Source organism: Tachysurus vachellii, chromosome 11, assembly GCF_030014155.1.
Source record: "Tachysurus vachellii isolate PV-2020 chromosome 11, HZAU_Pvac_v1, whole genome shotgun sequence".
In the NCBI taxonomy this organism is placed as follows: Eukaryota; Metazoa; Chordata; class Actinopteri; order Siluriformes; family Bagridae; genus Tachysurus; species Tachysurus vachellii.
The window spans coordinates 27,520,127-27,543,439 of record NC_083470.1 but is presented as its reverse complement, the minus strand read 5'-3'; the positions used below and the strand labels follow the sequence as shown (position 1 = coordinate 27,543,439).

The 23,313-nt window shown below is 42.4% G+C and overlaps 1 protein-coding gene across 2 annotated transcripts in view; it reads right to left on the bottom strand.

Moving 5' to 3' along the window:
• hmcn2 (hemicentin 2) overlaps positions 1-23,313 on the bottom strand; it is a 33,794-nt gene that overhangs the window by 6,177 nt on the left and 4,304 nt on the right. For both annotated transcript variants that reach the window (XM_060881351.1, XM_060881349.1), the window contains exons 5-49: positions 21,206-21,377; positions 20,916-21,022; positions 20,517-20,637; positions 20,158-20,421; positions 18,983-19,127; positions 18,259-18,380; positions 17,598-17,725; positions 17,331-17,475; positions 17,072-17,184; positions 16,661-16,802; positions 16,424-16,583; positions 11,914-12,041; positions 11,582-11,743; positions 11,324-11,437; positions 10,944-11,140; positions 10,715-10,796; positions 10,471-10,602; positions 9,679-9,795; positions 9,417-9,567; positions 9,218-9,342; positions 8,883-9,066; positions 7,684-7,781; positions 7,199-7,480; positions 6,862-7,055; positions 6,419-6,500; positions 6,203-6,339; positions 5,964-6,105; positions 5,573-5,714; positions 5,283-5,410; positions 4,999-5,149; positions 4,722-4,843; positions 4,420-4,584; positions 4,096-4,203; positions 3,790-3,924; positions 3,538-3,672; positions 2,976-3,245; positions 2,698-2,888; positions 2,403-2,616; positions 2,160-2,294; positions 1,829-2,019; positions 1,630-1,711; positions 1,350-1,520; positions 1,087-1,236; positions 281-418; positions 66-187 (exon numbers count right to left, since the gene is read on the bottom strand). In XM_060881351.1, the coding sequence (XP_060737334.1) occupies positions 66-187; positions 281-418; positions 1,087-1,236; positions 1,350-1,520; positions 1,630-1,711; positions 1,829-2,019; positions 2,160-2,294; positions 2,403-2,616; positions 2,698-2,888; positions 2,976-3,245; positions 3,538-3,672; positions 3,790-3,924; positions 4,096-4,203; positions 4,420-4,584; positions 4,722-4,843; positions 4,999-5,149; positions 5,283-5,410; positions 5,573-5,714; positions 5,964-6,105; positions 6,203-6,339; positions 6,419-6,500; positions 6,862-7,055; positions 7,199-7,480; positions 7,684-7,781; positions 8,883-9,066; positions 9,218-9,342; positions 9,417-9,567; positions 9,679-9,795; positions 10,471-10,602; positions 10,715-10,796; positions 10,944-11,140; positions 11,324-11,437; positions 11,582-11,743; positions 11,914-12,041; positions 16,424-16,583; positions 16,661-16,802; positions 17,072-17,184; positions 17,331-17,475; positions 17,598-17,725; positions 18,259-18,380; positions 18,983-19,127; positions 20,158-20,421; positions 20,517-20,637; positions 20,916-21,022; positions 21,206-21,377 (6,696 nt within the window). The remainder of the gene's footprint in view (positions 1-65; positions 188-280; positions 419-1,086; positions 1,237-1,349; positions 1,521-1,629; positions 1,712-1,828; positions 2,020-2,159; positions 2,295-2,402; positions 2,617-2,697; positions 2,889-2,975; positions 3,246-3,537; positions 3,673-3,789; positions 3,925-4,095; positions 4,204-4,419; positions 4,585-4,721; positions 4,844-4,998; positions 5,150-5,282; positions 5,411-5,572; positions 5,715-5,963; positions 6,106-6,202; positions 6,340-6,418; positions 6,501-6,861; positions 7,056-7,198; positions 7,481-7,683; positions 7,782-8,882; positions 9,067-9,217; positions 9,343-9,416; positions 9,568-9,678; positions 9,796-10,470; positions 10,603-10,714; positions 10,797-10,943; positions 11,141-11,323; positions 11,438-11,581; positions 11,744-11,913; positions 12,042-16,423; positions 16,584-16,660; positions 16,803-17,071; positions 17,185-17,330; positions 17,476-17,597; positions 17,726-18,258; positions 18,381-18,982; positions 19,128-20,157; positions 20,422-20,516; positions 20,638-20,915; positions 21,023-21,205; positions 21,378-23,313) is intronic.

Here is a 23,313-nt window from a genome sequence, read left to right as displayed (position 1 = left end):
ATATTTACACAAAATTGTATTTATTCAACATGAATGTAAAGTTCTAATGAAAATTAAACTCAGACCTGCTGATGTAGTACTGGGGATAAAAACACTGCAGGAATAAATCCACTAATGACCATGTCCACTAGCAGAACTCCCTCTGCATCCACACCTCTCACCACATGGGTTATCTTTAAGATCTCTCCTACACACAAAAACACAGAGTCAGTCCTATTACAGTTGAATTATTTTTAGGTCTCCGGTGTAATTCTATTTTAATCCTGTCTGAAAATGTTACCTGTGTTAAACTCCATTTGGGATTCTTGTCTGAAAATCCCCCGGCTGATAGAGAAGCCGTTCTTAGTTCCTGCTGATTCATAAACAGCCGTCCAGTAAATCGGAGTCAAAGCAGATATAAGAACTTTAATCAAAGGACCTGCACACATAGAAACTCATTAATTCTCCTTCAACCTCCTGAGATCTTCTCCTTTCTATAACTTTCTATTTAACATTCATAGCATTGTGTTCTCAGATTCCTACATAAGTGGCTCATTTACAGCATTTGGCAGATGCCCTTATTCAAATCAACTCATATTTTATCTCATTATATAAAACTGAGTAATTAAGGGTTAAGGCCCTTGCTCAGAGGCTCAGCGATGGCAGATTGGTGACCTGGGATTCAAACTCACAAGCTTCTGATCAGTAGTTCAACACCTTTACCATTAAACTACTGCATCCACCAGCTTCCTTAGGCTCTGTAAACTGAGTAAAGTGCAACTGCAGGAGAGGAATCTGATCTCAACAACTCTTGCCAGTTTACATTATTTGTGTGTGTGTGTGTGTGTGAGAGAGAGAGAGAGAGAGAGAGAGAGAGACCACATGTCAGAGAAACAGATTTCTCCAAACCATCACACAATTGCTTTGGAAAAAAAAAGCAAAGCAGATCACTTCTGTTCAGTATCATCACTGCCTTGAAGCTGTCACATTTGTTTTGTGTACCCATAAGCTGCAGAGTAGCAATGTGGATTTTAAAGTCTGTGTGTGTGTGTATCTGTGAGTGTGTGTGTGTGTGTGTGTGTTTGTGTATCTGTGTGTGTGACTAACCCACACTGTGAGGAACATTCTCCATGTGAGCCTCCAGTGTGCTGCTTCTGCTCTCAGAGTTCTTGCTGATGTTCACCTCAAGGAAAGACACACCAAACTCACGCTCATTCACCATCCCGATCACACTGGCTCGTGCCCTGCGGAGAGAGTCTACAACAGACAGAGAGACATACAAAGAAAGTGAGTGTGTGTGAAATTGAGTGTAAAGTTTTGTAATTATTTTTATTAAAACAAATAAATAAATAAATAAATAAATCACCCACCTGAACATAAAGATGCCTGGCACTGCCTGGACTCAGTATCTGCAGCCTCACATGCTGCTTCAGTATTGGATGGTTTTGGGTTGTTGCAAAATCTGGTTCGCTGCTGGAGGCCACGCCCACATGTGACACTACATGGCCCCCACTGCTCCCAGGGAGAGAAACCATCTGCATCTACAGCACAAATATTGTTTAAAGATTAAAATGATAATTGATTAGACTGATTATTGAATGTAATAATTGTAAGACAAATACCAGAACACAATAATGGTAAACATCTCACCCTGTACTTTCAGAGATATTGTCCTCTCTGTACTTCCCAACTCATTTTCAGCAACACACTGATACTCTCCTGAATCCTTGCTCTGATGCGCACACACACACACACACACACACACAATTTCTTTCCACCATCCAGTGCAGCTGACATGACAGTGTGTGGTGTATAAATAACAGATACAGTGAAAATATGGGCTGGTTACCGTGGCACTGTACAGAACAAGAGAGCCGTTGAGGAGACGATGAAGGTGCTTAGTGACCTGCAGCAGGTGGCCATCTTTAAACCAGAGCAACACTGGAGCTGGAGTTCCTCTAACAGGACAATCCAACACAACTACTGCACCAAGAGACACTAACTGAGACACATTGGCAGCTCCTCTCAGAACTGGAGGCTCTACAGAGAGAGAAAGGGTGAGAGAGAGAGATGGAACAAAAGACCAAGACAGTGAGAAATAGAAAGAGAGAGAGAGAGAGAGAGGCAGAAAAAAAGGAAACTGAGAGAGTGTGCAGAACACACCTGCATGTAAAACTCACCTGTGATGTGGATAAGTGCTAAAGCTTGGATCGACCCAACACCGTTCTCCGCTGTACACACATATGATCCTGAATCCTTCAATGTGACATTTTCAATCATCAGGAAACTCCGACCCGCTTCATCCACACTGTATCCTGGCCAAGAGAAGCAGGAAAACATCAATGCTGGTGTGTATGCGCTGATAGGTGTGTGTGTGTGTGCATGTGTGTGCCAACAAGTGTGTATGTAACCCTGAGGCTTACCTGTAAAGGGACGATTATTAACAGTCCAGGTGATAATAGGGGGTGGGGTGGAGTGGGCGTGGCAGGTGAGGGTCAGGTTTTGCCCCACCCTCAGTGTCATGTCACTCGGTAACTCCTTAAACTCTGGCCTCATGTTAACAGACAGCTGGACTTTGTGATGCGCAGAACCTACTGCATTCACAGCCACACAGGTGAAAATACCTGCATCAGAGAGCTGAAAAAGGGAACAGTTAGAGCCTGAAGAGTTACAGCTTAGTATCACAGATTGTGTGTGTGTGTGTGTGTGTGCGCTGACCTGGGTTCTCTCAATGATTAGCTCTCCTGATCTCAGGACTGTAAATTTTCCCTGCAGGTTCTGGATAACTTCTCCGTTTTTCTCCCAGTGAATTTTGGGTTCAGGTAACCCTACAGCTGAACACGGCAGCAGACTCTGGAAGCCCTGGATGAAGGACGCTTCTGACTGAGTGACATCAATCATGGGCATGACTGAAAAAGCCAAAACAGCAATATTTACCAACAAAACCCCAACTATCTCACCAGTTTTACAGTGAAACACAGTGTGTGTTTTCTAACCTTGCAGAATCAGTGTGATGTCACGGCTCACTCTCCCTGCACTGTTCAAGGCTGTACACGTGTAAACTCCAGCATTTTCAAGTTTAGCATTTTTGATGTGCAGTGTTCCATTGGTGAATGTCTGTAGGTTGGCTACTCCCTGAACAGAGCCACCCAATTTCTGCCACTGTAGCTCCGGCTCCGGCTGACCGATCGCTGAACACGGCATGCTGACAGACTCGCCAACACTGAGTGTGTATTGATCATGAGGTACAGAAATGACAGGAGGAACTGCAGAGATACACAAATGCACAAATAACACACATTCAGGTCTCACACACATTAGTGCACTTATTGAGCATTTATACAGTCTTTTAACACACAATACACTTAACAACACACAGCAGTATACGCATTACACAATACAGAGACACCAGTGTCCACATTAAGCAACCCTACAGCACACACAGCACATACACGAATATACACAACACATCACAGTTATACTACACACTGTACTAAAAATGTCCTCACACCCAGTGCAAGTGCACTTTGTAAAAATGAGCCATTTGCAGTTAAATACCCTGCAGGATGAGTTCAGTTTTGCCCTCAGTGCTGCCAGCTGCATTTTGTGCCAGACAGGAATACGATCCTCCATCGTCCAGTGTAACCTGAGAAAGTCTCAGTGATCCATCAGACACAACCACCAGGCGCTCCCCTGTGAGAAACATGAGAATCATCAGCACCACAAAGAGCAATTTCACCATAATTACATGCTTTCTTTATCTGCTCATTATTATTTATTAGCTTGTGATTATAGTGATAGTCCACAGACCTGTTGCTATGGGAACACCCTCTTTAAGCCAGGTCACTGAAGGTTTGGGGAATCCGTGAACATCACAGTTCAGAACAACTTTCTGATTCAGCAGCACAATCACTTCTTTAACCATGTTCCTTATTTCAGGAGCCTCTGATTAATCAAAACACACACAGACAAATTCAGTATCAGTAACGTCTAATGTTATCAATTATGACATTAACATATACATATATACATATATGGTGTGATTTAGATGAGTCTGATTATTGCAGCGTGAGATAAAGTCTGATGACTTGTAGTAATGTCTGATTAATGCAGTACCGTGTACAGACAGACTGATGTGTTTCCGTGCGACTCCAGCTGGGTTTTGTGCTCTGCAGGTGTATCTGCCAGCATGAGTTGGATTCACAGCCAGTATCTCTAACATGCCTACAAAAAAACATACACACACACACACACAATTTAAATTTCAGTTGAATCACTTTTCCTCACCACTGTCACCATTGGCTTGCTAATAATTTTATTATTTATATCCTTCATTCATTTCTTCCACTAAAGCTCCTTTGTTATAATGTCCATTGTTAAAAACAAATACAAATAAAACTGATTTGACTGAAACTGAATGTGTGTGTGTGTTTTGTGCACCTGTGGGTAGGATCCTGTAACTGCCCCCCTTTGTGCCCAGTGCTGTACCCCCCCTGGTCCAGCTGATGGATGGTGTTGGACGTCCTGTGACGTGACACGGTAATATCACTGACTCCATTTTATTGGCTGTAACACTGATGACATCATCTTCAATAGATGGGGGAACTATGAAATACAGAATTTTTGTAAGATACTGAAAGTCGAACTTTCTAAATGCATCACTAAATGTTTAGAATTTTGACCAGTGTGTTGAATTGCTGATTGAGGTATAACGTTTAGAAAGGGGTTCGTTGAGGTTCTACCTTGAAGCATGACCTCTATGACCCTTCGCTCCTCTCCAACCTCATTGGTTACTGTGCACTCAAAATATCCTTCATCCTCAAGAGATGGTGAAATTATAAGCAGAGACCCTGAAGTCATCAACCTGAAAGAAATCACACAGAAATAAACTTTCAGCAGATGAATTAATTTATTACCTAATTCTTAAATCTATTCAAAGTTTTTTGTTATTAATCTCAACAGAATCTCACCAATTAAAGTGCAGATTTGACTGCAGTGTGTGAATGTGCAGTGTTTTACCTGTGAGCTCCAGTGTGTGTGTTCAGTGCTTGTCCATTCCTCTTCCAGCTCACTCGAGGAACAGGTACACCTGAACTTTCACAGCCTAAAGCAGCCCTCTGTCCCATTGTCACGGTTACGTTAAAAGGGCCAGGCTTAATGGAGGGACCAACTGTGTGTGGAAAATACAACTGTTATATATAATATAGAATCTTATATACAGCTTGGAAAAACACACCTGTGTCATGATGCACTGTTCTGACCCCACCCTGTGTGTGTGTGTGTGTGCGTGTGTGTGTGTGCACCATAGACACGGAGCTCCATGCTGCGCTGGTCTGACCCCACCTCATTAGACACGCTGCAGTAATAACGGCCTGCGTCAGTGAGTTGTACTGATTCGATGCGCATTGATCCGTCCAACAGTAAAACAAACCTGAGGTTTCAAAACAAAATTTAAAAACTATTATAAATAGTTGAACTATAAATTTAACAAAATTTAAATGTCCCACTGTTTTCTCAGAAAAATGTTGAAATAAAAAGGACTTTATTAATTGGTTTCACCCTAAACCTCTAACCCTCATATAAATACATTTACTTGTTGTCAAACAGAACTGGTACTCCATTTTTCCTCCACGACACAGAGGGGGCGGAGTCTCCCTCCACCTCACAAGGTAGTACCACCATCTGATGGACATGTGCAGTGACCAATGAACTGCCTTCTTTAATAACAGGGGGCACTATGGATGGATCCACAAGTTAAAATCACAGTGAGTATGTGACAGGAGTGTTACAGCATCATCAATGTGAGAGCTAATCATACACAGTTGTTGTAATTCATTCAATATAAAAAAAATGTGTCTTTCCCTGTAATTTTGTGCCAGCAAAGAGCATATAGTACTAAATGTATTATTTTATTTTACTGCCCATTACTCATTAAATGAAATAAATAAAATAAATTAAAGATGAAAGTGTTTGTATGAACTCACAGAGGATCTGTACATGAAACTGCAGACTTGAGCTGCCAGCCATATTGGAAACGACACAGCTGTAAAGTCCGCCGTCTTCTTTCCTCACATCTCCAATCTCTAAATACTGACCACCAGCAATGCTCTGGATCCGACCTCCCAACTGAACAGCCAGGGGGTGGAGAGACAGACAGAGATAAGTGCTATGTAAAGCATGAGGTTTAATGTAATTCACTATATGAATTATAATCCATTTATACCTTAAGTTTAATATTGTCTCTGTACCACTGGATCTCTGGTGGAGGCTCGCTGTCTGTCCGGCACTCCAAGGTCATGTGACCATTAAAGGGTACAGATATAGTTCTGATATCACTAGAACCCAGCAGTTTAGGAGGAGCTACAAAAGGAAAAACACAGGAAATAAAAAAGACAGAAAGAGAAGACAGGACAGATGAATGCAGCAGTGACACACTTACCCTGAACATGTACCCAGAGACTCCGCCCATCTTCTCCTGCTGGGTTACTGACAAGACAACTGTACAAACCTGCATCCTCCATCTAACACACACATACATGCACACGCATACAGTACACACACAAACACACAATCACACACACACACAAACACACAGTAGCACATGAAAAAAGCAAACATACCTTCAAAAAAATCAGTAAAAAACAGTATTAAACTAAATTAGTTAGTATTGGCTGTGATAACCCTCTGGTTTTTAAAATATCTGTAGTCTCATACATACAAATATTTTTCAGCAATATTTAATGTTTTCATTTTTTAATCTAATGTCTTTTTACTGATTCAATAATAGACATAATTTTTATTAGACAATAGACATCAAACATTTGTACAGTATATTAACATGTTTATAACCTCCACAAGGCTGAATAACATCTTAATCAGGACCTGAATGTTGCTGATAGTGAGAATCTGTCCATCTCTGTGTAGTACAACTCTGCTGTCCTCTAGCGGATGTCCATCCTTCATCCAGCTTACAGTGGGTGGAGGAAATCCATCAGCAATACAATCCAACTCCAAAACTCCATTCACCACCACCATCAGCTGCTCTCTTCTTAGAAAGCTGGATATCTTAGGAGGTTCTGAGTGAAACAGACACACACAGATGTTTTTTCAGCACTAAGGACATGAGAAGAAGTAATACACTAACCCCGCATCACGTAATGATTTCGGTGATATAATGTTTAAACAAACACCAGGATCTTCTTGACATTGTCACTTCTACCTAAGACAGTGAGGTTGAAAGTCTTAGTGCTGGTTCCAGCCTGGTTCTTTGCAGTGCAACTGTAAAGTCCAGCATCCTCAAGTTGAACATCCAGCAACTGGAAGCGAGTTTCTCCTCCATCATGTACCAGCATGTTCTGGTGGAATGACAGCGGCTCACTGTCCTTCAACCAAGTGAGGATTGGAGGAGGAACACCATGAGCCTCACATACCAGTGTCACCACAGAGCCTCGAACTATTACAATGTGCTCCACTTTCTCAGCGTGTTCCACCACGCCAGGGCCTGAGGAACAACAGAACACAGAAATGCAGATGATTAAAGTGAAGCAGAAGGATTAAGAAGCCTGAAGCTAAAAAAGAGATCCTTGTAGAAACAGAGAAAACAATTACACATGTTCAATAACTCTGTTATTAATGATTGTTACTGTTATAAACAAACTGACAAAGGTATTGCTATGGAGATGGAGATCCATGTTGTTATACTACCTTCAACATGCAGGTGGAATTTCTGTTCTGCAAATCCTGCTTCACTTCGAGCCACACAGGTGTAAAGTCCAGAGTCAGAGAGCTGCACTGGAGAGATCCTGCACATAAACACACACACACACACACACACCTCAGGTCATCTCTCACACACATACACACACACAAAGAATGTATAGGTGTGTGTGAACTGATGTGACCTGGGGTGTGTGTATGTGTGTGTGTGTGTGTGCTGATCTGACCTGAGGAGTGTGTGTGTGTGTGTGTGTGCTGATCTGACCTGAGGTGTGTGTGTGTGTGTGTGTGTGTGTGTGTATGCTGATCTGACCTGAGGAGTTTGTGTGTGTGTGTGTGTGTGTGTGTGTGTTGATCTGACCTGAGGTGTGTGTGTATGTGTGTGTGCTGATCTGACCTGAGGTGTGTGTGTGTGTGTGTGTGCTGATCTGACCTGAGGAGTGTGTGTGTGCTGATCTGACCTGAGGAGTGTGTGTGTGTGTGTGTGTGTGCTGATCTGAACTGAGGTTTGTGTGTGTGTGCGCTGATCTGAACTGAGGTTTGTGTGTGTGTGTGTGTGTGTGTGTGTGTGTGTATGTGTGTGTGCTGATCTGACCTGAGGTGTGTGTATGTGTGTGTGTGTGCTGATCTGACCTGAGGAGTGTGTGTGTGTGTGTGTTGATCTGACCTGAGGAGTGTGTGTGTGTGTGTGCTGATCTGACCTGAGGAGTGTGTGTGTGTGTGTGTGTGCTGATCTGACCTGAGGAGTGTGTGTGTGTGCTGATCTGACCTGAGGAGTGTGTGTGTGTGTGTGTGCTGATCTGACCTGAGGAGTGTGTGTGTGCTGATCTGACCTGAGGAGTGTGTGTGTGTGTGTGTGTGTGTGTGTGTGTGTGTGTGTGTGTGCTGATCTGACCTGAGGAGTGTGTCTGTGTGCTGATCTGACCTGAGGAGTGTGTGTGTGTGCTGATCTGACCTGAGGAGTGTGTGTGTGTGTGTGTGTGTGTGTGATCTGACCTGAGGAGTGTGTGTGTGTGTGTGTGTGTGATCTGACCTGAGGAGTGTGTGTGTGTGTGTGTGTGCTGATCTGACCTGAGGAGTGTGTGTGTGTGTGTGTGTGTGTGTGATCTGACCTGAGGAGTGTGTGTGTGTGTGTGTGTGATCTGACCTGAGGAGTGTGTGTGTGTGTGTGTGTGTGCTGATCTGACCTGAGGAGTGTGTGTTTTGAGTGCAGGTGTGCTCGAGATGTGAGCTGCAGTGGATTCCCTTCTTTCAGCCAGGTGATGTGAGGAGGAGGAACGCCCATCACATGACACTCCAGAGACACCACACTGTTATAAACAGCCTGAACATCCAGCGGGACATCAGAGTGTTTCAGTATGGAGGGAGGGACTAATGACACACAGACACTGGCATCACTAAGTATTAATATAAGTAACAATTAATAATTTAACAATTTATACTAAATAATTGGTTATAAATAGTGTTGGAGTTTGTGGTGCTTGTGGTAATGATATGGTGTATAAATGAAACAGAAACTGACCCAACACTAACAAAGTGAACACTTTGCTTTCCTGTCCAGACGGACTGACGGCTACACATTTGTATATTCCAGAATCTTCCTTTGTCACTCTCAGGAGTGTTAATGTTCTCCCATGTGCAGAGACACTGTAACACACACTCACACTGCTTAAAACGCCTGATTGACTGACACTGTAATAAACACCACTCCAAACACTTACTGCACATGCTCAGTGGTCTCAAGTTTCACACCATCTCTCATCCAGGTGAGCTGTGGAGTGGGCGTGCCCTCTGCTGCACATGTTAATGTAAGCTCCTCCCCCTCCAGGACACTGACATCAGATGGACCTGTATTCAGTATGGTGGGAGGCACTGACCCAAAAAAAACAAGTAAAGTACAATGCAGGAGAGAAGGAGAGACATGGAGACATGACCAAAGGTGGACAGAAAGGTTGAGATGTCATGATGTGGTTGTGTAGTTACCCTGGATGCTGAGTGTGTAGTTTTTGTGTGTTTCTCCTTCACTGTTGTGAGCAATGCAGGTGTAAACACCACTGTGTGAAAGTTCCAGTGGCCCTAAAGACAACATGCTACCACTTCCTACAACACACACACACACACACACACACATAAAAAATATACAAACACACACACACACAGGTTCCCTATTATTTAGTACTAATTTATATATGAATTTTCATTGTTAAATTGTTTCATTGTGTCATACTTGTTAAATCAGAACAAAAACATTTCCAAACATTGCCTTCAAAAAAAAAAGTTACAGAACATAAAAATAAAAAGTTATAGAAATGTTTGTATAGAAGAAAAGAAAGCAACATAATGCAATAGATTCCTTTCAAAAGAAAAACTCAATGCAGAGTGCTGGGTTTTACTGCAACTGTCATGGCCACAGACTTCCAGTGACGACCATGTATTCCTAAACTGTCAGGTTTCAGTGAGTCTGATCAGTCTGATCAGTCTGATCATTCTCCCCTCGTCTCTCTCTCTCTCACCCACAATGTGTTTCTGCAGGAGTTTCACTCAGTTTGGTTTTGTTTTTCATACCATTCTGTGTGAACTTCTTCACTCTGATGTTTGATGTTGAACATTAACTGAAGCTCTTGACTGGAATCTGTATGATTTCAACATTGTGCTGATTAAATAAATACAGGAATGTGCAGCTCTATTAAAGTGTAGTGTGAGTGTGTACTATAAGGGTAAAACAGACACACACACGCGCACACACACACATTGATGATGAATTTTTTCACTGACCAAAAGCCAAGCCGTCTTTTATCCAGCGCACGTTTGGAGCAGGAATTCCACTTGCGTCACACACCAGAGTGACGTGAGAACCCAGAGTGTGAGTGACACTCTCAGAAACTGGTCCATGAATTACAATAGGTGCTGTAACTCAGATTACATCACACACAGAGTAAACCAACTAATACACACCATTACACACATTCTCAAACACAAATATCGATAAAATGTTTACATGAAAATGTCCTGATCTCACCATAAACTTTCAATGAGAACATTCTCTCCTGCTGACCTGCAGGATTAGAGACTTTACAAGTATAAACGCCTCCATCAGACTCCTGCAGGTCAGAAAACACACATAGATACAAACACTTATGATTAGTGTAATAGTGATTGTTGGTGTTCAGGTCCTGTGTGCAGACTGTAAGTGTGCATGTGATGAATACAGCTGCTGGTCAGTGATAAGTCAGTAAATTTAATCTCACCTGCATGCTGTTTATCGTCAGTTTCTGACCAGAGACCTGCAGGGTTCTCCCAGAGGTCAGTATCCTTCCCTTTCTGTACCACGTGACCTCTGGTTCAGGAACACCTTGTGCCTCACAGCTCAATGTAACAGATGACCCTATCTGAGGGGTCATGACCTCTGATCCCGAGTGTGGTAGTGGGAGAAGAAAGGGTGGAGCTACAGCAGGTAAGACCATGGACAAAAGAGTAAGAGACTAATTATAGAATCATACAAAATATGTACAGCTCTACAAAAATTACAGTAAAATACAATTATAATATAATGAATATATTAATAATATTTATTTGAAATGTTGAGTATAGGAGATGCTATAATAAATAAACATGAAGCTTTACATACAATAAACATTCAGCATGATGCTCTTCTGCTCCTGTCCTCCTGAGTTGGTCGCTGTGCAGACGTACTGTCCTGCATCCTTCTGCTGCACTCTGGAAATCTGCAGCATCTTACCACCTTTTTATCAGGAAGTGACATCACAGTAAACTAGTAAAGATGTATTCAGTGACAGAGACTTTAACAGCACTTCTGTAAGTTGTTCTGGATAAGGGCCATAAATGTAAATGACATAAAGGTGATGATGATCTTCCTGTATGTTACCTGACAGGATCTGAACACCAGAACCGAACTGCAGCAGCTGTCCATCTTTTGTCCAGATGATTTCAGGAGTTGAGTGTGTTTGTACATCACACTCAAGAGAGACCATGTGACCTTCGATAGTATTCATTTCCTCCTCCTGCTGGCCAACGATCCTTGTTGAATCTTCAGAAAGAACAGAGCAGTACTGTACAGCTAGGACGACCAACATTTAAATAAAATAACCCCGACATGTATTAGGATGGATCAGGGATGTGTGTTAATAACCCTGAATGTATATGACTGTAGGTCAGTGTGGATGTGTGGAATGTACTGTAGGTCAGTGCATTAATTACCCTGGACCTTTAGACGGTAAGTCAGTGTGTTAACTCCAGCTGGGTTCTCAGCGGTGCAGGAATAAATGTCACTGTCAGCCAGCTGGATATTCCTGAACTTTAAAGAGCCAGACGGCAAAACCGTAAGCCTGTGTGAGGACACACACACACACACACACACACACACACACACACACACACAATTATTTGAAAAACCATAGCTCCAAGCAGTTGGATTCACATTAGGCATTCTGTAAAAAGGAGGCTGTAGGATCCATATGTGTAACAGCACTTTAATAAAGTAACACAGGCAAACAATCCAAATCGACAGGCAAAAACCATAACAATAAAAATACAGGCAAAATAACAATAAACCAGGAAAGCAGTCAGCATAGCGTACATAATCCAAGGCAAAATAGAGGAGGTGAAGTCAAGAAAACAAAGCGTAAAGATCATATACAGAAAAATTTGGAAAAACACAAGTTCTTGGAATGCAGAGGCGAGTCAGCAATACTTCACACCAGACTATTGGTGTGGTACAGTATATATTGCTGAAATCTCGGAAGTGCGAACTGATGTACAAAGTGACATTCTGGAAGTGTCAGAACTCATGTGAGGGTTCTCTGACGTGTAGGAAGGGGTTCAGTCGGGTTGGTTGTTACACAATACTATCTGGTGTTCAGCTCCCAATCTATAGAAATAAACCACATGAGGTGTAGAGTGTGTTGGTTGTAGAGTATAGGGTGTAGAACATAATATGTAAGGGGTAGGGTATAAGGTATAGATTACAGGATTTAGGGTATAGGGTGTTGGGAGGGAATATATAGAGTATAGACTACAGAGTGGTTTTTGATTAGGGTGTAGATTGTGAGGTGTAGGTTATAAGTTAGAATGTGCACAGGTATATGAGGTATATGGTTTACGGTATGGGGTGTACTAAGTCAAGTGTATAATGTAGGATGTAAGGTATAGGAATAGTTCAAGTTCAAGTTCTGCTTTATTATCAATCTTCCACATGTACAGTACATACAGATAAATATGTTACTCTCAGTCCCAAGGTGCTTACAGATAATATTAACAATAGAAATTAAATAAAGCAGCACAAGGCATTTGGCAGATAAAGTGCAAGTGCAAATGAGCTGACCAATGTTACACAAAGTGACTGGTGCATGTCATCGTATGTTAGTGGGAGGGGGGAGTGGAAGGACCTGTGGGATCTGGAAGGGTGGGGTGGGTTCATAAATCTATGGTGCCTGGGGCAGAAAAGGGAAGGGGGGGCAAGTTTGGGAGCGAGTCACCAGTAGAATAGTAGTTCACAGGTTGAACAGTACCAATAATAATACCAGTAATAGCAGTCAAGATGACAGTCTGGGTGGAGGCAACTTGGCATTCTCCACTTAAAGGCAACTTATTTTATCAATCAATCAATCAATCAAAATTTATTTGTATAGCATTTTCAACACCATAACAATGGACCAAAGTGCTTTACGTGGTAAAAATCATTATATAAGTCATAAAAAGTACAATCATAAAAACAAACTTACAATAAAATAAAAGTACATAAAATACCATACACAATAACTCGGGAAAACATACTGATCATACAGCAAAAGAATTTGAAAAAAGGAATGTCTTCAATTGTCCTTTAAAACTTCCCAAAGACGGAGCCGATTTCAAAGACAAAGGTAACTCGTTCCATAGCACAGGAGCTGCCACAGAGAACCTCCACTCCTCCTCAAATGTGTTCGCGGAACAGACAACAACATCATGCTCATTTGCTCTCAAACAGCGAGAAGATTTGTATGGGTTCAACATAGCTTTGATGTAGTCTGGAGCCTGTTGATGTAAGGCCTCATACACAATGATCAGGACCTTATATTCTATCCTATATAACACCTGAAGCCAGTGTAAAGAAATGAACACGTGTGTTATGTGATCTCTCTTAGTGCCAGTTAAAAGCCTAGCAGCAGCAATGTGAACATACTGAAGGCAGCTATAAGAGATGCACTCAGACCCAGGTACAGTGTACAGGGCATTACAATAGTCCAACCTCATAGGGATAAAAGCATGAACAACAGATTCTAAATCTTTTCTGGAAAGAAGAGATTTCAGCTTGGACAACTTCCTTAAGTGATAAAAGCATTTACTTGTCGGTCAAAACAAAGTTCTGTGTCAAAAATGACACCCAGGTTCCTAACATAACCATTTACGGTGGGAGAAAAATCCTCACAGACAGACTCCCGTAGACTGTTTGTCTCCAAAAACCATAATCTCAGTTTTATTCTCATTTAATTGCAGAAAAACCTTCACCTCAGTTAGGCATATGTTGAAGCTGTCCCATGCTGCACGCTTGTCCAAAGAAAAATAGAATTGCAAATCATCTGCATAGATGTGGTAATTAATATTATGGCGTCTAAAAATAGACACCAGAGGCAACAAATACAGGGAGAACCTGTTTGGTCCAAGAATAGATCCCTGAGGGACCCCAATCTCCAATCTTAACTGAACATCTTCTGTCCCTTAGGTAGGAACCAAACCCCTTCAAGGCCACATCATTAATACCATCATCTCTAAGACGTGCTAATAAAATGCCGTGATCAACAGTGTCAAAAGCTGCGCTCAAGTCCAGCATCATCAAAGCAACACCTTTCCCAGAATCTCTTCCCATTAAAATGTCATTTACAACATTTATTTATGTCCATTATATTATTGTCAGTTAAAAAATCTATAAGTTGAGTGTGGACAACTTTTTCTAAAATCTTACGCATAAAGGGGAGTTTTGAATTTGGCCTAAAATTTTTGAGATCCTGACTATCCAAGTTAGTCTTTTTTAGCACCGGCTCAATAATGGCCCGCTTGAACTCAAGTGGTACTGTTGATAATTAAAAGAATGCTAGGGCCAAGGACATGCATTGCCTCTTTTAAAGGTGCCCTTCCACACAAAAGTGTTTTTACTTGTATTTTTTGCTATGTGTTAGGTCCGTATGTGTTTGTGTTGTGTCAGGAATGTGAAGATGAACTGCTACCTCCCGTCAGCTCTAGACACTGAAAAGAAATAAGCGGAGAAATCAGGTCAATTAGAAAAGCTGCTCAGTGTAACGTGGAATTGATCGAGCTCATTACTATTCATGAGCTCTCCCACTTGAGACCACGCCCACAGAATTCGTGTAGCTCAGTGAGTTTCCTACACAGCAAGGATCGCTAAACGTCAACGGGCTTGTGCTCTATGCAGGAATAGAAGTTCAACAATGCACATGTTGTCCAAGAACCCAGAACCTTATCACCCAAAGCAGCATGTCTAGATTACCGGTGGTGTTTCCCTGCAGCACACATTTTCTACTTCTGTGGGCATTCAGACACAATTCCCACACGTGCACCTGAGAAAGCAAAAGGTAGGTCAGGTTTTTTGCGAGCCAAAACTTATTAGGCTAATACATTGGTATAAATTCGACTGCTTATGTAAGGGATAATTGTAAATTAGTAATAATAGTTGTTTTGTCCGCGGGTATTTGCGAGGCAACGTCTTAGCTGACTTTCACCTTCAATGGAATTCTATTGCAATAATTGAACGGATCTCTCGCAGAATGATATGAAAAAAGACGTGAATTAAAAGCACAAAATCCGTTACCATTCACTGCGGTTATTATATAGCCTAATTATATAGATTTAACAGACCTCAGAAGGCCCATTCATGTGAATGAAACTTTATGCAGCAGCAATCTGAAGAAAATACAGGCACCGCCCTTTTTGTCATCTACACACATTTGGCCACTAGCCAATGGTGTAATGGTTTAAAAGTGATAATGTCAGAAGACAATTTGGTGGGGAGGACATCATAAATGTATGTAGTAGATTTTAAATGCAAGACAATGCCCTCCAACTGTTCCAAGGAAACCAACTTAAACTGACTCAAATCTGGGAGATAAGGTCTCTCTATGATATTAAACACTAAGTGTCCTACTCCTGATATACTCGACCATGAGATGGCCTCACAAGTATACTTTTGTTTATGTTTTATGTTGATGTCTAGTAGTGTCAAACTCACTAGACCTATGTATTCAAATCCAGACTTACTCCACATAAAGGAAACATGTTTGGAATATACCTACTTTATGCTCAATGACCAACAAAATGGACAAAATCACATATGAACAGCTGTTGTATAAGAATAAAGAAGACAATATCCACAATGCTACTATTATACAAGCAGACATGCACAGACAGAAGCAAGGACCGCAGTAAGAGGAAGAAGGCAAGAAGACTGAAGCTTGTCTGAGGGGCGGTGGACGTCTGTTGGTAGAGAAGAGACTAGAAGTAACTATGGAACTAAAGCTTCCAGTTTGTGTTTGAGAGCATGATGACAGAGTTAGGAGATATGAATCAGACACATGTCCACAGCTTTGTTGGTCCAAACAAAGTCACTTTCAAGCAACTCTATCAAAAATGCTAGAATCTAGATCCAATTAGACAGAACACAAAAGCCAGAGAATCAGTATCAGTAGAGCATAAATAGAAAGGGATTGCGTCCTACCAGGCAGTGATTGGTGGAATGAACTGTCCGTTACGGCTCCAGGACACAGTGGGGGTGGGACTTCCCTCAACCTCACATGGCAGGATGACCTCGTCCCCCTCCTCCACTGTTGTGTTAATGACCTCAGTGTGCTTGTGTGCTCCAAGGATAAGGGGCTTTGCTGGAATCAAAAATTAAAAGTCAACTGTTTGTTTGTCTGTCTGTCTCTCTTCCAGTCTGTCTTTCAGCACATCTTACAGTGGACAGTGAGAGTGATCTCTCTTCGTGTTTCTCCAGCTGAGCTGCTCGCTGTGCAGATGTAACGCCCTGAATCTGCTGCAGTCAAGCTAAAGATCAACAAACTCCCATCAGGCTGTGGGGAAGAGACAGGTTTGTCGCCCTGAGAGAGAGAAGGAGAGATTTTTATGATCACACCATGTTTGCCCTCCACTCTGTATGTTCTCCGTACATTGGCAGTCTGGGGTGAGAATCAGTCCCTGGTCTCACTCTGCATGAGAAATCAAATGTAGATGACCTGGTCCTGTATTCAGCAGAACCTGGATCTGTGAAGCTTACTGTGTACTGACATGGGCCCGGCATAAACCTCAAAAACTTTCCAGCTTGTTAAATAATTGGTCTGTTAGATGTTTAGTGTGTTGATTCTATTACCTTGATCCAGTTAATAGAAGGTTTTGGGATTCCACTCGTTTCACACGGCAGAGAAACACTCACTCCTTCAGCAGCATCATAATGAGACCTAGCAGCTGAGATCACAGGAGGAACTACAGAAAAAACCTCATTAGGACTTATATACAAACTCAGAATGTAAATCAGAACTCAAACACACACTACAGTCCTAGTTCTCTAAATATCAAACATGTTCACATTTAAAAGGTTTTGTTGTTTCAGTGTGTGTCCTGTTTCTCACTGTGGATATGCAGGGTGACTGTTATGTTCGCTGATCCAGCCACGTTCACAGCAGTGCACTTATATTTCCCAGCATTCTCTGGGGCAGCTCTCTTCATGTGCAGACTGCCATCACTCCTGACTGAGATCAACTCATTACTCTGGACCTAAAGGGTGAAAAAAAACACAGAACAAATCAACATGTTTCCACCCCACCTACATATACCACACACACACACACACACACCCACCAGCAGGATGTGATTGGAGTATTTCAATTGGCTTCTACCTTTTGTCCATTACGAGTCCAGATGATCTCAGGAAGCGGAGCTCCGTCCATCAGAACACAAGGCAAAGTGATGGGTTCACCAGCTACTGCTGTAACCTCTGATACACTATCATCTAATATAGGAGACGCTATATCAGCAATTTCACACCCACAGACACACACACACAGACACACACACAGACACACACAGACACACACACACAGACACACACAGACACACACACATTATAAGGGTCATAGGGACAAGTGATGAATAAATTCAAAGTTGTGTTTGTGTAAGAGAGAGAGAGAGAGAGAGAGAGAGAGAGAGGCAATCAACCTATAACAGTAAAGTGTGTGTGTGTGTGTGTCTGAGAGAGAGAGAATTGACCTATAACAGTGAAGTGTGTGTGTGTGTGTGTGTGTGTGTGTGTGTGTGTGAGAGAGAATTGACCTATAACAGTGAAGTGTGTGTGTGTGAGAGAATCGACCTATAACAGTGAAGTGTGTGTGTGTGTGTGTGTGTGTGTGAGAGAGAGAATTGACCTATATAAGGTGAAGTGTGTGTGTGAGAGAATCGACCTATAACAGTGAAGTGTGTGTGTGTGTGTGTGTGTGTGAGAGAATCGACCTATAACAGTGAAGAGTGTGTGTGTGTGTGTGTGTGTGTGAGAGACTCGACCTATAACAGTGAAGTGTGTGTGAGCTCGTCCAACTCCCACAGTGCTCTGAGCCACACACTCGTACATTCCCTCATCACTTGCAGAAACATGAAAAATTTCCCATGATGCTTTGGTTGACGACCTGCAATTACACAGACAACAGACGATGGTTTTAACACAGAGGTGTGAAGAGGAGTCTGTGAGATCAAACAAAACAGTATTTATTTTAGTATTTTATGTTGGAATTTTATTTATGTGCTTTTGGTTATTAATATTAATACAGCATTATACAATTTATTATATATTATATTAATATTAATACAGAATTATACTATTTATTATATATTATATTAATATTAATACAGAATTATACTATTTATTATATATTATATTCATATTAATATAATATATCATAAATATTATAATGCTGTATTAATATTAATCTAATATATGAATGAAATGAAAATAAAAAATAAAATAAAAATAAAAACCATGCGGGGTGTGTGTTTGCATGTGTGTTTCCATGTGTGTGTGTGTTTGTGGGGGTGCGTGTGTGCGTGCATGTTTGTGCGTGTGTGTGTGTTTGCATGTGTGTGGGGGGGGTGGTTGTGCGCATGTGTGTGCGCGTGCATGAGAGTGTGTGTGTGCGCGTGTGCATGAGAGTGTGTGTTTGTGCGTGTGTGTGTGTTTGTGTGGGTGTGTTTGTGTGGGTGTGTGTGTGTTTGTGTGTGTGTATTCTCTCACTGGTAGCTGTTCTGGTGTCCCAGCATCTCTCCATCTTTCATAAAGATAAGTATAAAGGGAAGTTCACTCTGCACACTGCAGTCAATTAACACATTCTGCAATAACACACCACGCTGGACAGAGAGCATCTCCACCACAGGACTGACTAAAACACAGGAGAAAGAAACATGAGCCAGAATGTTGGCATAAACATGTTTAAAAACAAATGAAATAAAAAACAGTGAAGGAGACAATTTAATGAAGAGAATAAAAGAGTTGAGGAGAGAAGAGAAGAGAAGAGAAGAGAAGAGAAGAGAGGAGAGGAGAAGAGAAGAGAAGAGAAGAGAAGAGAAGAGAAGAGAAGAGGGGAGGGGAGGAGACGAGAGAAGAGGAGAGGAGAGGAGAGGAGAGAAGAGGAGAGGAGAGGAGAGGAGAGAAGACGAGAGGAGACGAGAGGAGAGGTGAGGAGAAGAGAGGTGAGGAGAGGAGAGAAGAGGAGAGGAGAGGTGAGGAGAGAAGAGGAGAGAAGAGGAGAGAAGAGGAGAGGAGAGAAGAGAAGCGGAGAGAAGAGGAGAGAAGAGGAGAGGAGAGGAGAGAAGAGAAGAGAAGAGGAGAGGAGAGGAGAGGAGAGGTGAAAAGAGGTGAGGAGAGGAGAGGTGAGGAGAGAAGAGAAGAAGAGAGGAGAGGAGAGAAGAGAAGAGAAGAGAAGAGGAGAGAAGAGGAGAGGATATGAGAGGAGAGGTGAGGAGAGGAGAGGAGAGGAGAGGAGAGGAGAGGAGAAGAGAGGTGAGGAGAGGAGAAGAGAGGTGAGGAGAGGAGAGAAGAGAAGAAGAGAGGTGAGGAGAGGAGAAGAGAGGTGAGGAGAGGAGAGAAGAGAAGAGGAGAGAAGAGGAGAGGAGAGGAGAGAAGAGGAGAAGAGAGGTGAGGAGAGGTGAGAAGAGAGGAGAGGTGAGGAGAGGAGAGGAGAAGAGAGGTGAGGAGAGGAGAGAAGAGAAGAGGAGAGAAGAGGAGAGGAGAGGAGAGAAGAGAAGAGGAGAGGAGAGGAGAGAAGAGGAGAAGAGAGGTGAAGAGAGGAGAGAAGAGAGGAGAGGAGAGGAGAGGAGAGGAGAGGAGAGGAGAGGAGAGAAGAGAAGAGAAGAGGAGAGGAGAGAAGAGGAGAAGAGAGGTGAGGAGAGGAGAGAAATGCTGATAATCACCTGGAATAATGTTTGTGTACAAAACACTGGAGAGACGATGGAAGTCAAATCCACCTCCATCTTTCCCCTTGACTTTAATGAAGAAGCCTTCAGATGGAGTTTGTATCTCCGGAACACTCCACACTCCACTCACACCTCCATCCACAGGAACAGGAAGTGAAACACTGAACAGATCCTCACCACGCTTTGACACTAAAACCACACTACTGAGCACACCAGGAGGGTTCAGACCTGAACATTTTAAAAGTAAATGCACAGGAAGTCCTGAGGAACCAAACACACACACACACACACACACACAATGTGTTGGAAATGAAACACACCACAGAGTGATCTTATTCTTTCTAATGAACTTTCACCTTTGATGGGTCGTTCTTTGGTCCTGCTGAATTCTGTGACAGCTGAAGTGGAGAAACCGACTCTGAAGTCCAGGTCACTGACTCCAGTTACTCGGAGTGTGTGTCGCCCACTACACACCACCTATCCAAACATAACACACCTTACAAACACAAGATTTTCAGTAATCCAGGTATTTCTGTGTGTAACAGTGTGTCATTCTTGCTGATTGTTTTTTCTCCACTACACCCACAGACCAGTTCGACTCCTTCAGGACAACAGTGTGACATAACAAGGACATGGTGGTGGTCAGAGTGTACATTAGAATATTATAATGGCTTTATATTGAATATTGTGATAATTGAAACATGATAAAATGCATTTAATGCAGTGATGTTAACCAAAAACATTAAACTATAGACCTTCAGTGTCCACAGTCCAGGACGAGGGTTCTTCAGGTTCACCACTAGGACAGAGTTTGGGATGTGCAGCAGCTCTCTCAGTCCCTGCCTCTCACCAACAGTTCGACCTAAAGCACAAGTATTTAATCACTGACTCATGCACACACTCACACACACACACACACACACACACACACACACACACTCACACACACACTCACACACACACTCACACACACACTCACACACACTCACACACACACACACACACACACAATCATTTAATCAGGGCTATAAATAAGATCAGTTACCAACTGGATCTCTGAGCTCAATATGAGGTGTTGGACCACTCAGCGACACAGTCACCTCCTTAAGACCGGGGTCAAAGGGCAACTCCCACCGTGACTCCTGACCAAGTTCATGGTCTGAAGAGAGCAAATGGACCTTCATGGCCTGTACTGTCTCTTCAACCCATTTCAGAACCTGAAAACACAAGACAGTAACACAATCTCACTGTGAAGTAATTACAGGAAAAAGTCAGTAAAAATTCAGTCATTCAGTAAACAGCACAGTTTTAATTTCAGTAACTGAGCTGAACATTACTCACTTCACTTCCTGCGATGTGGTCAGGTAGCATGTGAGTGTTAATGCTAAAGTTTGGACCTCAGAATTACCTGCAGTGTTTGGTTATAACAGCAGCATGTCTCAGTTATGTCTGATTCTGGCTTACAGATGAAGTCTATGTCTAACCATCGTTCCTTTGGACCTTCCAACTGGTTATGGGTTTGTGTGTCAGAAGCTGCGCCTTGAGGGGGCTACTGTCATGAATGGCTTCACTGTGGATCACTGTACTAAGAGTACCTTCAGTCTAATAGTCTGTTATGAGGTTGATCTTCACCTAACGTGTAAAGACAGTGTGACTCAGCTGTACTGACATCTAGGGCAAGCTCATTCCACTACCACAAGTCAAGTCAAGAAGCTTTTATTGTCATTACAACCATATGTAGCTGTTACAGTACACAGTGACATGAGACAAGGTTTCTCCAGGATCATGAAGCTACATAAAACAAACACAGAGATAAGGACTTAGTAAGTAGTCGCAGCCACATAAAGTGCATCCTGGTAAACCTGTGCAACCTGGTGCAGGACAAGACAAACAAGACAAACAAGACAGTGCAGGACAAGACAAACAAGACAAACAAGACAAACAAGACAGTGCAAACAAAAAATACAAGACAATACACAAAAGAAAATAAAAAAACAGCGGTGACCAGTGTAAATACTATATGTTCAGTGTAAATACTATATGTTCAGTGTAAATACTTTATGTTCAGTGTAAATACTTTATGTTCAGTGTAAATACTATATGTTCAGTGTAAATACTTTATGTTCAGTGTAAATACTATATGTTCAGTGTAAATACTTTATGTTCAGTGTAAATACTGTAAGTTCAGTGTAAATACTGTGTGTTCAGTGTAAATACTGTGTGTAAACCAGACAGTGATGCAGCTGCTCAGGATGCTGTCAATGATCCCTCTGTAAAACATGGTCAGGATGGGGGGTGTGTGTGTGTGTGTGTGTGTGTGTGTGTGTGCCTTTCTCAGACTTCGTAAGAAGTAGAGACACTGCTGGGCTTTCTTGGTGATGGAGCTGGTGTTGAGTGACCAGGTGAAGTTCTCTGCTAGATGAACACCAAGAAATTTGGTGCTCTTGACGATGTTCAGAGGAGAGTGGTCACTCTGTGCTCTCCTGAAGTCAACAACCATCACTTTAGTTTTATCAACATTCAGAGACAGGTTGTTGACTCTACACTAGGCAGTTAGCTGATGGTCGTGTTATCGGCCAACTTGATGATATGGTTCGATCTGTGCATTGTCGTGTCAGGTGCTGAGGGACGATTGTGTTGAATGCTGAACTAAAGTCTATGAACAGCATTAAGTGTCTTTATTGTCCAGGTGGGTGAGGGCTAAACAAAGAGCCGTGGCAATGGCATCATCCGTGGAACGGTTTGGAAAATACGCAAACTGTAGGGGGTCCAGTGAGGGTGGTAACTGGGTTTTGATGTGTCTCATGACGAGCTTCTCAAAGCACTTCATGATGATGGGTGTGAGTGCGACGGGACGATAATCATTGAGGCAGGACACTGTATACTTCTTGGGACAGGGACATTGGTGGTTGTCGTGAGGCACGTAGGAACAACAGAGATGCTCAGGGAAATGTTGAAAGTGTCAGTGAAAACCTCAGCTAGCTGTTCTGCGCATTCCCTGAGCACCTGCCAGGAATGTAGTCTGGTCCAGCAGCCTTCTGTGGATTAACTCTGCATGGATTTAATCTCCACGGCTTCTGGTTGGAGCGTGTGGTGATGGTCTTGGAGACGGTCACGTCATCAATGCACTTGCCGATGTAGCTGGTCACTGAC